The 12417-nt window shown below is 41.0% G+C and overlaps 1 protein-coding gene across 2 annotated transcripts; it reads left to right on the top strand.

Annotated features, from left to right (window-relative positions):
- The first annotated feature begins 1699 nt into the window (after positions 1–1699).
- On the top strand, positions 1700–10586 carry rabggta (Rab geranylgeranyltransferase subunit alpha). 2 transcript variants are annotated; one of them, XM_034582798.1, is made up of 17 exons: positions 1700–1817; positions 2163–2199; positions 2339–2449; positions 3579–3703; positions 3833–4020; positions 4467–4724; positions 4873–4956; positions 5088–5170; positions 6974–7069; positions 7885–7990; positions 8101–8152; positions 8227–8315; positions 8413–8501; positions 8587–8703; positions 8784–8897; positions 9035–9122; positions 9868–10586. In XM_034582798.1, the coding sequence occupies exons 2-17, from the start codon at positions 2197–2199 to the stop codon at positions 10014–10016; spliced, it is 1752 nt and encodes a 583-aa protein (XP_034438689.1). In that variant the 5' UTR covers positions 1700–1817; positions 2163–2196; the 3' UTR covers positions 10017–10586. The 2 variants fall into 2 exon arrangements, with proteins under 2 accessions (XP_034438689.1, XP_034438690.1); XM_034582799.1 differs by having other exon boundaries at positions 1776–1817; positions 2133–2199.
- Positions 10587–12417: the final 1831 nt, after the last annotated feature.

Here is a 12417-nt window from a genome sequence, read left to right on the forward strand (position 1 = left end):
AAACACATGCTGAAACGGGACCGGGATTTGAACCTTCTTGCTGTGAGGCAACATTGCTAACCACCACACCACCGTGCTGCCATAGGGAGCAGTTATCACGTGTTTAATAACAAGGATAAAAATGATTCCTTTCAGGCGTCAGTACTGCTGGAGAAGACAGATGAAATGTTGTGTCACATCATAGAGAGTTAGTGTGAGGGAGATGAACAGACTTTCACCATCAATAAAGAGAAGAAACAAGAGGTGGCTGAAAAGGAAAAGTGATGCGGGTCAAAAACATTGATTCCACTCAAACACACACCTCCTATATTGTGTGGTTCTGAATAATTGTCTAAACGCTTTAGTTTGACATTTTGCCCACCTGCTCTCTTGCTTAGATTTGGATCAGAGTTCAGTCAGTCAATCAAATTCAAATCAAATCCAACCCTCACCCCCCTGAACAAACTAGCATTCTGTGGACCTCGGCCCTCCTTCACCCTTTGTGAAACCGCGGACAAGGAACCTTGGAGTAATATTAGACTGCATTCAAATGTGACAAACAAATAAACTCTGTTATTCCCAACTTCAAGCCCTGTAGCAGAAGCTCTAAAGTAATGATAAAGTAATCCATGCTTTTATTACTGAACGCCTTGACAACTGCAACTCCCTGTACATGGGAGTCAGTCAGGTTTCCCTCTCACACCTGCAGTATGTGCAGAATGCTGCTGCGAGGCTGCTGACTGGCTGAGCATATCTCACCCAAACTCGCCCCCCCCCTCCATCGAGATATTCAAAGCACAGCTAAAGACCCACCTCTCCTCTTTGGCATTTGACTCCTAGTTAATGGTTATTTTTGAATTGTTTTCGTATTCCTCATTGTTTTTGTCTTGATCTCTGCCTGTGTATGAGTGTGTTTTGTAAAGCACTAAATATTTACCTTTATGAGTGTAAATAATCAGATTTTGTTCCCTTTGGAGCCTAGCTAAGTGTTTCCCAATATTTATGCTAAGCTGACCTGAGCTAACATGGCTATGTCAGATGTGAGGGTCATCAAAGTCTCAGTGATTTAACTCCGCTCTGCTGATTTCTTTAAGCTTCAAATATGTAGCCTCATAAACAACAATAAACAAACATTGAAATATGAAATTTGATTGGAATTTATAGAGAAGATATATATTAAGAGAAGGCTTTACAAACACAAAGTAAAATCTACTAAATAGTAAATCATATTTTAACATTTTCTAACAATTATTTTAAAGACAAAGTTCTCGCAAAATTAGTAATAATGAATGACTTCATAAGCATATGCAAATTAGCAATTATCTCTAATAATGACAATAATAATAACCTTCACAATGATTAATTAAAAGATCAATTAATACAATTTAGTTTGACAATTTGCCTGTGGATCACGCTTGAATTAAGCGAGGGAATATCTGTTCAACTTAATTTAACTTAATTTAATTTGATTACTTCTTTTAATTTGCATAGTGTTGTGGTGTTAAAACGCTGCCTGTCCACTGTGGACCGTAACAAGCTTGAGTCCTATCTTGTGAGGATAATTATCTCGGGGGAAACCTTTGCAGGTGCTCTTGTCGGCCTTTGCACGGATAAGTGGGTAAAAGTGAATAACTATTGTTGACACATCAGGTCGGTGGATGGGCTTCACTGAGCACTTCTGCTGCTGTTTGTTACTTCCACCACTAGAGGGCTACACGCCTCCGCGGGTAGCAGCGGGCGACGCTCAGTGACGTAGATCTCTGGAGCCGGAAGAGGAAAATTTGTAGTCGTTATGAATCAGTGTCTGAGAAGCAACAACAAGCCACGAAGAGAACCAGGTGCGTGTCTCACACGATGAGCAGTGCGGCGCTCGGTGTTTACCTGTAACCACACATGTTGTATATGTCATGTAATGTGTTGTATATGTGTTTATACATGTTCTCTACCAGCGGTGACTGTTGTGTTTTTGAATGAGCTGTGAATGAGCCCAGCCCTGGGATGCCTGCTGACCACGGAGCTAGTTAGCAAGCTAACTTCACTTAGCCTGTGTTTGACTGAATTCACACACATCGGGATGCTGAGCTCATAATATTGACTTGTCATAACTGCGGCAGCTGTGTGTGTGTCTGTGTGCGTCATGTTAACGATTCCAGGCCTGACCTTTCATCCACCTGCTTAAACAGATCTTTGAAGAAGTGACCCTCACCAACTGAGAAGATGGTAAGAACGTGTATCATGTATTCATTAGCATGTTGTTACACTGTGCACATGGTGTAATGAATGATTTATTCTAGCCTCCCAGCAGCAGACTAACCTGTACCTGCTGTACCCCCCCTTCCACTGCTTCTGCTCATGACAGCATGGACGACTGAAGATCAAATCTACAGCCCAGCAGGAGGAGGAGAAAAGAAAGGAGCGAGAGAAGAAGCTGAAGGTTTACGTGGCCGTACGAGACTCCTGTTTTTCTAAGGTCCGTCAGAAAGATGCACTATTTAATTCTGGTGATATTTAATCCCTCTTAACAGATTCTTCATGAGAAAATGCAGAAACTGTAGAAGAGACTTGGGTGATATTCAGTTTTTCTCACTGTCAACAATTCAAGTGAAAAGATCAAAACCAGCAGTAAAGCTGCTTTCAGACGTGCACTGAACTCTGGGCTGTCTCCTGAATTCATCAGAGGGGGCTGTATGTGAGAACACAAATATCCGGGTCAGTTGCGGATAGTTTTTCATGCCAGCCCCCTGGTTATTGTCCGGAGAATTCACGAGTGAGTGTTGATGACGTTTCCAACATGTGACGGATGCTAAACAAACAAACAAGAAAAAGAATACAAATGTATCCGGATGAAAACAGGAGATATACACGTAGAAGATGATGACTTGGAAAGATTTGAGAGCTTTTGGTGATAAGGGCTGATGCCAGTTTCAATGTAGAAAAAACAAATGATTTCCACAACATGATTTATAGCTCATATCCTGTCTCCTGTATGCTCTACCCAGAAACAACCCATGTATAAATGTTCACATGGCATCTTCGTGTTGTTGTGCACATCTATGAAAAGAACAATCTCCTACTCCGTTCTTCTTATCTGAACGTCCAGAGAATGTCCGGACCAAATTGTCTGCATAGTTAAAGCTTGATATATCTTACCACCCTGTGGATTATTTTTGGTTCAGTCCAACAACCATGACCCTGTCACTGAAAATACTCATTAGTTCAGTCTAACTAATCAGCTCAGTTAGTCCTAATTAATGCATTATTACTCCTGTTTGAGTAATGTAACTGTTTCTGAAAGGTACTAAACCTTTTTAAAGTAAAAATTATAGAGTATATCTTTGACATAAGAGAACAAGTGGGCTTGGAGCTGATACAGAGTGTAGGGAAAGTCATAAACACTACACGTTGTTTGTCTTACTCTTTTAATTTGAGTTTGTTTACCATAAGAAAAACGGTCTTTTTAATATATGATAGTAAAAGTGTAATTTCACAGAGTTAGTTTCACAGCAGTTATTTTCTTGCGCTCATTTCTCTTTTGTCCTTTCCCTGATTGTCTGCCACTGCTTATTTTCCTCACATCCTCACTTTCTCCTGTGTGACAGAGGAAGGAGGGCATCTGGGATGATGAAGCTCTCCAGCTGACCCAGCAGCTGCTGTCATCCAACCCAGACTTTGCAACCCTCTGGAACTACAGAAGAGAAATCCTAATGCACCTGGAGACTGTGAAGTAAAGTCACTGCCAGTTATTCTATCACTTGTAGATTCAGACTTTAACATTTGACACTTTTTGATGGGTAAATATTAATCTCAGATCTTACAGGAGAATAATGGTTTTGTTTCTCGATGTCCTCTCCAGGGACGAGGATGAAGTGCAAAAGGTTTACGTGGCCGAGCTGTCGTTTTTAGAGTCTTGTCTGAAGATTAACCCGAAGTCGTACGGCAGTTGGTACCACAGGGGGTGGGTCTCGGTCCGCTTGCCTCGACCGGATTGGGCCAGAGAGCTGAGCCTGTGTGATCGCTGCCTCAGCCTGGACGACCGCAACTGTGAGTAAACAAGAAGAAAAAGTCGGTTTATACAGATTCAGATTCAGTCGCTTTCCCTTTTTTCACATTTTGTCAAGTTGCAGTCTTATGCTAAAATAGTATAAAGGTGATAACATGTTACCTGAGAAGACTCGTAATCTCTGACAAAGGCGCTTCAACTAAGTCCTGAGTTAAGACTCAGAATATTTACATCAATGTGATATTTCAGTTTTTCCTTTTCAAGAAATTGCCAACATTTCCAAAAGCAAATTTTTGCTTTGTCATTGTAGGATATTGTGTGAAGATTGATGAGGGGAAAACATGATATAAACAAATTTAACAAAAGGCTACAACATCTAAATGTGACACATGTTTGGATACTTTCTTAATGCATTTTATGTTACATCTTGACATATTTCCATGCTTTAAATGCTCTCTGTTGCACCACATTCTCTTTTTTGGACCAGTCCATTGTTGGGATTATCGCAGGATGGTTGTGAAGATGTCTGGCGTGCCCGTGGATCAGGAGTTGCAGTTCACCGATCGTCTCATCGGCTCTAACTTTTCCAACTACTCCAGCTGGCACTACCGTAGCACCTTGCTGCCGCTCCTCCACCCGGTGTCTCCTGAGCCCTCGTCACCGTGCCACAAGCCCCCTCACACCTCCCCTCCACCTTCTCCGCAAACCCACTCCCATCGCGTCTGTGAAGAGCAGCTACTCAAAGGTAAGTGTGACAACAATGCAACAATGGCACCAGACGTGGGCAGTTTGAGGATTTACAATCACTGTAGCTAGCAGCACTTTGTATGTGAGGTCTGATGTGTAATCAAACACATTCAGCATCTAACTGCTTTTATATACATTTTTTTCAGAATATGAACTTGTACAGAACGCTTTCTTCACCGACCCCAATGACCAGAGTGCTTGGTTCTACTATCGGTGGCTGCTAGGCAGAGGTATGTCTGTCTGAGGTCGTGTCTGGTTGTACAAATATGGACTAAAGTACAAACCAGTCTCCCTGTACATACAGTTATGTGCTCTACTTTATCAGGAACATTTATCTAACAGGTTTCTGTCTCTTTAACAGCCGAACGTGAGGAGATGATAAGCTGCGTGTACGTCAGTCGGGATGAGGAGAGAGTGGCTGTTGCCTTCTCCAGGCCTGTTAATGTGAGTCTGTTTATTCATGCAAACGTTATATTTGGTTATGAATGTAAATTTAAGAATTATGTTTTAATTTCATGGGGAGACTTATAGTGTGAGCCATGAAATGATACAAACCTAATGTAGAAATAACTTTCTGTACTGACAGTTTTTTAAGATTTTTACCTTCGCCAAGGAGGTTGTTTTCACACCTGTCTGTTTTTTTTGCTGGTTGTATTGTATGTTAGCAAGATTATGTAGGAACTACTGTATGGATTACCACGGAACTCAGTGGAAGGATGCAGTATGGGTCAGGGTAGAACCCATAAAACTTTGGTGCAGATCCAGGAATTTTCTTTCTTTTTCTTTAACATTGTGTGGTTCATCATTTGCACTGATTTCACAGAGAATAATTCATGAAAAATCAGCCTCATATAAGAGACTGATATCTAAGTGTGTGAAATTTGGTGCAGCTGGATTGAATTTCTGGGGACTACTGGGACTTGGCAGATGTATGCGCACTACTGACTGCCATTATAGTATGACTCTGGTATAGTCCAGCACAGAAACGTCTTGAAAATGTAGGTATTTGCATGGGAAATGTTGTCACTTCAGAAGCTGCCTTCAGGTCATCATGCACGTCACTTTCCAGTATCACCCTCTGTTGGTTATAGTATTATCCCGTCCAATATGTTTATGACTTTCACATGACTGTCACTCACATGACTGTCACGGGCGGCTGTGGCTGAGGGGTAGAGCGGTCGTCCTCCAACCAGAAGGTCAGCAGTTAGATCCCCAGTCTTCCCCATCTGCATGCCGAAGTGTCCTTGGGCAAGATGCTGAACCCTGAATTGTCCCTCATAGAACAATAAAGTGCTGCTAATAGATGCACTGTATGAATGTGTGTGTGAATGGGTGAATGTAAAACTGTACTGTAAAGAGCTTTGAGTGGTCATCAAGACTAGAAAAGCGCTATATAAATACAAAACCATTTACCATATTAGTCATAGACCAGTTTTCTTATTTTACATTGTGGTATTTTTACTTCAGTGTAGCAGATCTAGTAGGGTATTGTTTTCACACCTGTCTGTGGGTGGGAATATTACTTGGGGGGGTATTTCCAGATGATTTTGGAGCTGATCAGTCCACGTCGATGAAAATATGGTTAGAAAAACATTTTTACACGATATCTCCCAAAAATAATTGATTAGAGAGACAAACTGATATATCATGTGATGAGTTACAATGAAGTCAGAAAAAGACATCATCATTCATAGTTCCAAAATGTATTCAAGGTATCTCTGCATTCTTTAAGTCTAAAGACATGACTGAAAGCTCATATAGATCGGAAAGTAATTTAAGAACATAGACGTGACATTATCATGACGTCACTATAAAATCTGAAAATGACTATTTTTGTAATGCATTCACTTTATTTCTGATAATGTCATGAAATGTCTTTATTACAAGGTCACAAAGTCATTATTGTCTGATTGAGGTGTGTATATATAACACATGTAAAGGGTATTGGCCCTCATATAGTTTTCATTGTGAATGAAACTGGAACAGGTATCTTTTTCATTTCTGGGGGGGGATTGCGATCGTAATGATCTCAGGATCACACCTCATGAACATTTTTTACATTAAGAACAAAGTTAAGGGTAATAAAATGAAAACATTCTTACATGAGGCCTGATATTTGCTGCTGTGCTCTGTGTGGAGAGTTTCTAAAAACACAAACTTCTATTGAGGAGAAATAAACTGGTGTGATTTGCATGTGGTGCCTCGCTGTGATTCAGAAACATTTCTCTCTACCTTTTCGTCTGTCAGGCGCTGTCGGTGGGTCTGCTGCTGGTCCTTGACGGTAAGCCCCAGAGATTGGAGTGGAGGAGTGTGCACCCCCGCTTTAAACACAGCCCTGTCTGGGTATCCTTTTCTAGTTTGACTCAGAGTGGACAGGTTACCCCCACAGGTGTTACTGCTGACTGTCACTGTGTGCCACTTATTTAACATTCAGTTCTTCTCATTCTACAAATACCATAAACTGAAAACGTACTGTGTAGGTGCACCACAAGTTTCCTCCTAAAACTTTGATAAGGGTACAGGTGTGGAATTTGTTGTTGCCTAGAGATGAGCTCTGGGATTTTTTTTTTTGTCGTGTCTTGTCAGGGCACAGTGACACAGACAACACGGTGTATTCAGTGTATACAAACATATTTCTAAAGTTAATATAGGACAGTGGGTTGTAAGTTTTTCAACTGTATCACATCACAGATCGCTCAGTTTTGATGGAAATGGATCTGTGTACATGTGAGCTCAACAGCTGTGATTTCATCCGTTCATTAAGATTTCCTTTCTTTCATAGTTCCACATTAATGTCTTTTTTTCACATTAGACTGTGCCCACACCCTTCAGTCCACCTTAAACTGTTCATATCTTTGCTTCTCTCTGAGGCAAAATCTGTTCATGTAATCTAAAAATTTGTAATTGTAATTTTTAAAAAAAAGGTTGATTCAGTAGTTTTTCAAAATAGAATCAAAATGCTTATTGTTCAATTCTGATGCTACTGGTTAAAGGCTACTATTCTGTTATGATAAAGTTTTAATTAATATTTAGCCATTCCATTCACAATGTGATATTATATATATATTTTTTTTAGGGTGTAATTTGTTTGGGAATGAAACTCCTTCTATTAACTTCTGAAACAATTGGTTTGTTTTTTAACCTTAACACTGGCACAGATTTGTGATTTTCCTCCTGGATCGATAAGCGACATCACTAACGAACACAATCTGACCGTGCACTGGACTGAAAAACCCACTCGCAGGGACTGTGCTCTCTACACAGGTCAGACATATCATTTAAACCCAATGTCTTCCTCCACCAGTGCCTGGATTATACATATATACTGTATTTCCCAAAGCTTTCTTGAAGTCTCATTATTTTATCTTCCTCAGGTCGAACCGAGAGTTATTGTCGGGACTCTGCTACGGATCAGGAACTCTTTAGGTAAAGTCTTAGCAGCACATTGTGTATCTTTATTTTTTGAAAGAGTAAGAACTGAGTGAGTTGTTTCTCTATAGGAGTGAGCTGTCAGTAGAGAAAACCTCAGTGTTACAGTCGGAGCTACACTCATGCAATCAGCTACAAGAACTGGAGCCGCTCAATAAGTGTAAGTGCTTTTAAAAGCATTACGTCCTCGAGGCTAAATACAAAATGATGTAATTTGCTGTTTTCCCGTTGCAATTGAACCGCTCTCTCCCACACAGGGTGCTTACTGACCATTATCCTCCTGATGAGGGCGCTAGACCCTCTGGGATACGAGAAGGAGACGCTTGATCATTTCCAAACACTGAGAGTGAGCACCACCCCTGCACAGTCTGTGGTACTGAGCTGAAAAAGGCTGTCGACTGACTGAATAATGTGTTTGTTTTCTCCTGCAGGATGTTGATACCATGCGCTCTGAGTATTACAGTGACCTGTGCAGCAAGTTCATGATCGAAAACACCATCATGAAAATGGAGTATGCTGAAGTGCGCGTCTTCAGCATCTCGGACAAGGTTGAGAATAATGACAACAAGTCAGAATCCTGACATGGAGGAATGCTATCCTGACCCTCCTGTATTTTTTATTTGAACAGAAACTGACCACTTTGTGCCATCTGGACCAGTTGTTAGTGGTCACCCATATCAATCTGTCGTCGAATCAGCTGCAGCGCTTGCCTCCTGAGTTCGCTATGTTGCAGTGTCTCGAGGTGATAATCCAATTGTCTCTCCTACATGGGCAGTGTTTCTTTTCTTCTTTTGTGTGTCCTACACTTGTTAGATAACAGCAGGAAAGATTCATATTGACTTTTGTTTCTGTAATAACATGACTTCTTCACGCTTGCAGGTCTTAGAGGCTGATAACAACTCCATAGAAAACCTGGAGGGCCTCTATCACCTTCCTAAACTGGAGGAAGTCTCCTTGAAGAATAACAGTATCCTTTCAAATCCAAGATTCAGATTCTCGAGCCTGTTTGTTGGAGAACGTCCTGTTCTGGATCTGTGTCGATCCTGCAGCACACGACTCATACGCACAACCTTCTATTACATGTCTATGCTCCCCTCACAGTGAACTAGTGACTCAAGAAATGTGTGAATCAGCTCCGAGTGTGCACGGCTCATCGCTGCAAAACACCCCCGGTGGACTGCGAGCTCATGACAGCGTAAGGAGCGTGCTGCAGAACACACACTATACACAAGGATGGTGTTTAGAGTTTAGAAAATTTCTGCACCAACCAGCTCAATGCACAAATAATTAGTTTTTAACCTGAAACTTTACCTATGGATAGAGTAAAACAAAATCAGCGCTGCAATCTCACACAGAGAGACAATTAAAGAGACAATTAACAACACATCATCGATGCACAATTCTTCCCCTTCATGCTTCACTTCCCCTGACACACACACGAGGAATTAATGAAGCCAGCAAGTTTTGACACCGACGCTGTTTTTTTCTTACTTCTAATGACAGTTGAATCAGTTTCAGTACATTCCGGTCTAAATTTAGGCTTCCATTTTTGTATTGAGAAAGATTAATTAATATCTCGGTGTCACATTTAACATGTGGCTCTTACTTTTACACATGTTTGAAATATGTGACTCATCTCCTTCTATTCATTGCTACTGACATTATTCACCCCCAGCACGCAGGAAATCTTTTTCATTAACCCAAATACACAGAAATCTCGACACTGGCAGATCTTCAGCCGCTGGCCTCCTGCCCCAAGCTGAAGTGCCTCGATCTCCGTGGCAACCCCGTCACTCAGATCGCCAACCTCGAGTCAGAGTTGGCCGAGCTGCTGCCTTCAGTCACAGACCTGCTGCTCTGATCAGGCAGAGAGCAGGAATCACTGCCACCGTCGTTCTGTCTTTCAACTGTCCTTCACTTTCTCAAGTGTTTGTTTGTGAAAGAGCAAGTGGGTGTTTGTTTTTATTTTCTTCAAGTATCTCGTGGCTCTGTTTGTTCCACTTGTTTGGGAGAACGTCAATCACAGTGACCTCGAGGGTCTGAGAGCCTCATGCTTCACAGCGTGTGTCACAAACACCTGAACTGAATTGTCTAGAATAATGTGTGAGTGCTTGATAACCAATGTTGCTTTTCTTCAATTGTGTGTGCGTACAGATGTCTTTAACTTAAACAACACACCCAGATGCATGCAGAAACAGTAATAAATAAAACGGCCTGGCATGCAGCGATGCTGGCTTATTGCTTGATAAGCTTTAAAACGGTTGAATTAGTGAAAAAAAGCTATTAGCTGATCATCAGAGCACTGCATAGTTCTCAAGCAATTTTTTTTTTTAAAGGTTGTGTAAAGCATAATATATGACAATATACTGTTGCACAGTATGTCACAGATCCACTAATAAAACAGCACACATTGTGTCACTGCCTTCCATAAGTTTCCTTTGTGGTTTTTATACCTCAGTGTTTGGCAGCAGCTGTGGAGGGAGGCATTTTATTTTTAGGTTGTCGTCCGTCCCTCCTTTGCTCTGGCCATCCATCTCATTCTCAAAAAAACAAGATGCCTCATGGGAAACTGTTTAGATTTTGCACACATGTTCACTGGGACCTAAAGAACTGATGTTGGTCAAAGGTGGAGGTCGCTGTGACCTTTTTGTTTAAACATTTTCAGAACATCTGTGAGGTTTTGCCAGAAATGTTCACTTGAAATCAAAGATGAACTGACCAGATTTCAGTGGCCAAAGGTCAATGTCATGGTGATTTATTATGAAACACCTGGAGGTAATTTCATTGTATCTGTCACTTTTGAGATTCTGGTGGTCGAGGTCATACTGATGTTTAAAAACACAATTTTGGCCATAACTAAAGAATGATGGCACTATTTATGACAAAATGCCTAATAGGATATAACGATGAAGTGATGACATTTTATGACATAATATATCCCAAAAGTCGCCTTCAGCGTGACAATGTTCTACTGAGAAACTTCTCTGGTCGTGATTTAACCCTGAATCTGTGGAACAGAAGGAGAGATTGCGACCATATCCCCTGCAGCTCGACTGGTTGACCGAGGCAAACGACTGCGAGATGGCAGTTCTAGTTCTGTTGTGAAAGAAAAATGATTGATGGATGTAAGAAGGTGTGCCGCCCTACGTGAAGTGTGTCGCGTCAGTAAGCCTTTAGTTACAACACTGTCTTTGTTGAATAGATGTGTATATACATATATATGTGTGTGAGAGAGCAGTGTATGAATCAGGTGGATGTTTGATCTACCCTGTTGTCATGGCTTAACCAACACAAACAAACATAAAATGGAATTTGGAAAATTTCACACCACACAACATTACACAAAAAGAAAAACAATAATTGAGTTCATTAGAAAAAACTCACACACACACACATTGGGTGAAACAACCTTTGACTAAATCTCCACACTCCATTGTATATAGGTCTGAAAATATTCTCCTAAAATAACATTTGGACATGTCACTTAAGGAAACGCACAGGGTGTGAACGATAGTAAAATTAATCATGGCAGAATTTCATTTAGCAGTTTCAGTGTCCTGATATGTGTGCATGCTGTCACGCTGCCATGTCTTACTGGGACACTTGAATAGAAAAGATGAATAAATAAATTCATTATTGAACTAGAAAGGCACTCAGTAGAGCAAATACCTCTGCAAAGACCAAACGATCCTTCACACTCATAAAAATTAGCATTATCCTCTAAACATTTAACAACAATTTTGAAAAAATGCCAGATGTTGCAATGTTGAAGAAAGTGAAAACAAAATTCCTGGATCTAAAATTTTATTGTCTCTTTCCCCCGCTGTGGCCCCATCCCTCCACCAGATTTGGAGGATATTGGTTTAGTAATCCTGCTAAAACTTAAAGCAACAAATACACAAATTGACACAAGGGAAACTGAGGTCACTCAGTAGAGCGCAGACCTCCCCCAAGGCCCAACAGTCACCTTACGAAACCACATTTAAATTCACTGGATCCAGATTTCTATTTGGATCTGCAGCAACTTGCACTCTCTCCTAAAAATCAGCCTCCTTAACCTGCTTGATGCATGAATTCCTCTCAGAGGAAAACAAATCCTGGATCCACACCCAAACTGAAGAGGTTATCTCCTGAGTATTACGACATCCTTCCAGCAAGTTTCATGACAATCCATCCAGTGGTTTCTGCATCCGACAAACAAAGACAGACAAAAACCTCCTTGTCGGAACTAAACTGAAATGGCCCACAGTAGAGCGCATACA

This window comes from Hippoglossus hippoglossus, chromosome 4 (genome assembly GCF_009819705.1).
Source record: "Hippoglossus hippoglossus isolate fHipHip1 chromosome 4, fHipHip1.pri, whole genome shotgun sequence".
In the NCBI taxonomy this organism is placed as follows: Eukaryota; Metazoa; Chordata; class Actinopteri; order Pleuronectiformes; family Pleuronectidae; genus Hippoglossus; species Hippoglossus hippoglossus.